General features: G+C 27.4%; 1 protein-coding gene and 1 pseudogene across 1 annotated transcript; one reads left to right on the top strand and one right to left on the bottom strand.

Annotated features, from left to right (window-relative positions):
* Positions 1-2,228: 2,228 nt before the first annotated feature.
* LOC119616269 lies at positions 2,229-3,016 on the bottom strand (the record flags this gene model as incomplete). Its single annotated transcript, XM_037972605.1, has 4 exons — positions 2,902-3,016; positions 2,629-2,834; positions 2,408-2,561; positions 2,229-2,335 (listed from the first exon to the last, which is right to left on the bottom strand). Coding segments are annotated over exons 1-4 (582 nt in total), but the record flags the coding sequence as incomplete, so codon positions are not given.
* Positions 3,017-4,649: 1,633 nt separating this feature from the next.
* Positions 4,650-5,284, top strand: LOC119616260 (annotated as a pseudogene).
* Positions 5,285-5,736: the final 452 nt, after the last annotated feature.

Genomic DNA, 5,736 nt, shown 5'->3' with positions numbered 1-5,736 from the left:
GGGAGCAAAAGTACCAATTATAGCAACTTTTTGTGAATATTAGAACTTAATTCAATTAAATTAAACATTTTTCCAAAAGAGGAGTTTTATAGGGGCAAGAAAGAAAATAATTTTATCGTAATACTAGTGCTCATAAGTGAATTTTTACGCATCGGTGTTTCTGATCCTTATGTGTATACCATAATCGCCGTTAGGGTGCTAAATATGTAATATCCCAATATTATTGGTTAATTTGTTTTCATTTATTTGCAACACTATAAATATTGATTTTATTTTGGAATTTTAATGAAAATTAAAAAATGTGTTTAAAAATAGAATAAAATTCAGCGCTAAATTGTGCATCTTCCTACGTACAGTTTGAAAGAATAACAATTAAAAATTAATATAAATTAAAAATTTTCATAACATTCCATAAAACTTTCAGTTTTCTACCGAATTAATTTTCATTTCAATATGAATTTCTTCAGATCATCATTAACAACACATTAATGATGATCGAATATCTAGACATTTTCTTTGCCCCACTCTAATGAGTTTTCATTTGAATATTTTCAATTGATTCATAATTTTTGACGAATGACGTGCAATAGACCAACATGCTGCTGACTACTATTATCTGTCTGACGTCAAAGCTCGAACGACTACCACAAACAATAAACATTTTCCTTTCTTTATTTTTATTCTTATTGCTTTTATTGTTGTAGAAATTTTAAAATTGTATTTACTTAACACTTGTCTTAACTCAAGATATATGTATGTTCACATGTACATTAGAGTGTCCCGAGGAATAGCCTTTTTAAAAATACCACTCAATCGATGCGTATTCATGTACTGAACAGGAAAAAAAAACATTATTTTTAATGAAATTGAAAATCCAAAATTCGTCTCAAAAATTCTATAATTTGAGCTGATTACGGGAAAAATAATTTAAAAATTTCTGTAGAATATTTTTGGTTTACAAAATGATTTTTAGTGCGTTGGAGAGCCATATTGTTTTTGCTTTTTATCGAAATGCGTTTCAAAATTGTCGTAATTTTACAGAAAAATATTTAAAAAACTGTTTGGCATTTGGTTTAGTCCGTTGCAGAATTTTAAAATTTTTATGCCTCTATAATACAATAAAAGTCGTTTTGCAGACCAGAAATACTGTAACTAAAATTTGAATTATTTTTCTCTCAACAAGCTCAAAATTACGGAATTTTTGACACCCAATTCAAAAAGATTGCAGACATTTTTTAACATACTGTACAAGATTTTCAATCACAGGTAGGGAACTGAGGACCTTTTTCAAAAAATTGTTTTTTATTTTTCTCGTATTTAGTACGTTAAAAAGGCATCGTTTTAGAGGTATTCCTCCTAAAAAGTGGTCCACGGGACACCCTAATGTAGAGGGTATATATAAGTTTGTCATTCAGTGTGTAACACCAAGAAATATTCATCTGACACCCAACAAAGTGTCCTTATGAACTTATACAACATAAAAAGTTATGAGCAAAAATTTTAGACTACCTCGAAAAAAATAATTTTTTTCCTAATTCTCGAGTAGTTTTCTCAAAAACTACAGAAGATAATTCGATGAATTCTGTCACACGTCATTTTTTGGTCATACAAAGGTACATATATATTCTAGAAAATGGATTAATCGTTAATAATTTTGTCAAAAATATCGGTATCAGCACGAAATGTATGTATATAATATGAACAAAAATCGATCCATAATTAATCGTAGCTCCCATATAAGGTCCACTTCCAAAAATCACTTACACAAATGCACATAAGTAATAATGAAATGAATATATTGGAATATTATATATGTATATATATATATATATATATATATATATACACATACTTATTTATGAAAATGAATCAAAACCCAACAAACCAAATGTATTGAGAATAATATTATGTTAAGCTTACCAACACAAGCATTAAGCTTGAAAAAGTCTTAAAAATCTTGAAAAAAGTTATCGTAACAATTGTAGAAAAATCAAAACGGAACCCTCGTAATAATATTACATGTGTAATATTACTAAAAGCTTATTCTTGCAATTGTAGAATAAGCTTACAAATGTAGTATTATATTAAGTGTTGTATTTAAAAGCTTACTGTCTCAATATTTTCATAAGCTTTTCCACACAAATGGAGAATAAGCTTGATAATAATAAAAAATAATAATTTTCTTCAATTAAATATTATTTATCTATTTTATTGTGTGTTTTTTTTTTAGTTTTATAATTGTTTCTGAGCTTAATTCGATTTTTTGCGAATTGGAAATATGTACGAGTGTCCTTTATAAACTGATCCTCTGATATTCCAATGGACAATGCTGCACCTATAAATTGTAGATATTTAATAATTATAATAGTGTATTTAAAATTTTGTAATTTTTTTAATTTTTTCTTACTTCGTATTGCCTTTGTTGTGCTAAGATTTCGTACACTTTTCTTTGATTCAGTGCCTTTCCAGCATAACTGTTCTCCTAATACGTCAGTTATTAGTTTTCTCTTGCAATTTTTTGTAAAATTTGGAGTTTTGGCAACCAGTGTTAACTCCTTTTCCTGAAAAAGGTGATAAGAAAAAAAATATTTTCATATGTACAATGAATAGGATTCCAATAAAACTTACAAAAAATGCAAAGTTTTCGCTATTTTCTTGAAGCTGTTTTTCAAAATCAAAGAAGAGCTCAATTTCTTTAAATGGTTCATCAGGCATTACGGTGCGTTTTATTTCAGCTTTTTCTTTCTTTAATACCTGCAATTCCTTGCGCATGCTTTGGACTTCGTTAGTTAACCGGGTTAACATTGGATGAATTGCTGCAACCACTTTATTCGCTATTTCTGAAATAAAATAATATGTAATAATTTTTTTTACAGAAATTTTTTATAAATTCTTTATTACATTCAGAATTTGGAAAATTTGTATTGATGATGTTGTTTTGGTTAGTTGTTGGTGGTTCCAGAGTAGTTATGTTGCGTTGTTCGTTTGTGAAATATAGGTTGAAATCATCCGACATTGTAAATTATTTTATTATTTTATTTAACAGACAGCAATCGTCAAATTTCTTTAAAAATAATTTAGAAACAGTTGTGTACAACAATATTTTCTCAACTATAGTTGACAACTGCTTGCGAATTCACATTTTAAAAACATTTTTATAATATTAATAAAAAAAGGTTAAAAACAACTATTATTATAAGCTTATTCTCAAGTTATATTGCGGTTTGATTGCTAAATGGTATGTTGGGAAATATCAAACATGTTTTGTTTTCAATGTATTTTTTTAAACAAATAATTTATTTGACATTTTTTTTCTATTTGCCAGGAAGAAATTTTCTGGCTAAAACCTGCAAGTTCTGGCAAAGAGAAAATAATTTTAATTGCTCAAATTTGTTCTCTTTTACAATTTCTGGTAAAAACCTGCAAACTTGACAAGTAAAGGAACAAAGCTATTATATATCTGGAAAACTATTGTAGTTAGAATCTTCAAATCGTTAAGTGGCTTTTTTATTTATACATATTGCTTTTCGGGTAGCAAAGCACACTGGATATAGCTAGTATACATATATTAATGAAATATATTCCATAAAGTGGCTTAAGGAGTGGATCTTATATGAGAGTTATGACTAATTATGGACTGATCCGAAAAATATTTTAGTATGATTTGTATATATATACAAAATGTACTGATGTAAAATTTTATATTTCTTCGGAATTTTGATTTTCGGAAGTGAATCTTATATGACAGATATGACCAATTAGGGACGGATGCGTAAACATTTTCGCAGAGTGGTTTATATGTAATTTAAATACAATCAGGAATAATCTTCTGTCAGTGATGAAATATGTGCGTATACGTGGTTATCGGAAGTGGGCCCAATGTGGGAACCGACCAATCCGAGAAATATATATATATATATATATATATACATATATCATTAATATATGTATACTAGCTATATCCAGTGTGCTTTGCTACCCGAAAAGCAATATGTATAAATAAAAAAAACACTTAACGATTTGAAGATTCTAACTACAATAGTTTTCCAGATATATAATAGCTTTGTTCCTTTACTTGTCAAGTTTGCAGGTTTTTACCAGAAATTGTAAAAGAGAACAAATTTGAGCAATTAAAATTATTTTCTCTTTGCCAGAACTTGCAGGTTTTAGCCAGAAAATTTCTTCCTGGCAAATAGAAAAAAAATGTCAAATAAATTATTTGTTTAAAAAAATACATTGAAAACAAAACATGTTTGATATTTCCCAACATACCATTTAGCAATCAAACCGCAATATAACTTGAGAATAAGCTTATAATAATAGTTGTTTTTAACCTTTTTTTTATTAATATTATAAAAATGTTTTTAAAATGTGAATTCGCAAGCAGTTGTCAACTATAGTTGAGAAAATATTGTTGTACACAACTGTTTCTAAATTATTATTAAAGAAATTTGACGATTGCTGTCTGTTAAATAAAATAATAAAATAATTCACAATGTCTGATGATTTCAACCTATATTTCACAAACGAACAACGCAACATAACTACTCTGGAACCACCAACAACTAACCAAAACAACATCATCAATACAAATTTTCCAAATTCTGAATGTAATAAAGAATTTATAAAAAATTTTTGTAAAAAAAATTATTACATATTATTTTATTTCAGAAATAGCGAATAAAGTGGTTGCAGCAATTCATCCAATGTTAACCCGGTTAACTAACGAAGTCCAAAGCATGCGCAAGGAATTGCAGGTATTAAAGAAAGAAAAAGCTGAAATAAAACGCACCGTAATGCCTGATGAACCATTTAAAGAAATTGAGCTCTTCTTTGATTTTGAAAAACAGCTTCAAGAAAATAGCGAAAACTTTGCATTTTTTGTAAGTTTTATTGGAATCCTATTCATTGTACATATGAAAATATTTTTTTTCTTATCACCTTTTTCAGGAAAAGGAGTTAACACTGGTTGCCAAAACTCCAAATTTTACAAAAAATTGCAAGAGAAAACTAATAACTGACGTATTAGGAGAACAGTTATGCTGGAAAGGCACTGAATCAAAGAAAAGTGTACGAAATCTTAGCCACAACAAAGGCAATACGAAGTAAGGAAAAATTAAAAAAATTACAAAATTTTAAATACACTATTATAATTATTAAATATCTACAATTTATAGGTGCAGCATTGTCCATTGGAATATCAGAGGATCAGTTTATAAAGGACTCTCGTACATATTTCCAATTCGCAAAAAATCGAATTAAGCTCAGAAACAATTATAAAACTAAAAAAAAACACACAATAAAATAGATAAATAATATTTAATTGAAGAAAATTATTATTTTTTATTATTATCAAGCTTATTCTCCATTTGTGTGGAAAAGCTTATGAAAATATTGAGACAGTAAGCTTTTAAATACAACACTTAATATAATACTACATTTGTAAGCTTATTCTACAATTGCAAGAATAAGCTTTTAGTAATATTACACATGTAATATTATCACGAGGGTTCCGTTTTGATTTTTCTACAATTGTTACGATAACCTTTTTCAAGATTTTTAAGACTTTTTCAAGCTTAATGCTTGTGTTGGTAAGCTTAATATAATATTATTCTCAATACATTTGGTTTGTTGGGTAAGCTTAATATAATATTATTCTCAATACATTTGGTTTGTTGGGTTTTGATTTATTTTCATAAATAAGTATGTGTGATTGTAGTTTTTCAATTTTATTTT

Source organism: Lucilia sericata, unplaced genomic scaffold, assembly GCF_015586225.1.
Source record: "Lucilia sericata isolate MDLA Ls3-8-SP2 unplaced genomic scaffold, ASM1558622v1 Contig000064F_arrow, whole genome shotgun sequence".
NCBI lineage: Eukaryota > Metazoa > Arthropoda > Insecta > Diptera > Calliphoridae > Lucilia > Lucilia sericata.
The sequence above is the reverse complement of the archived record's forward strand: the minus strand, read 5'-3'. Positions and strand labels throughout refer to the sequence as shown.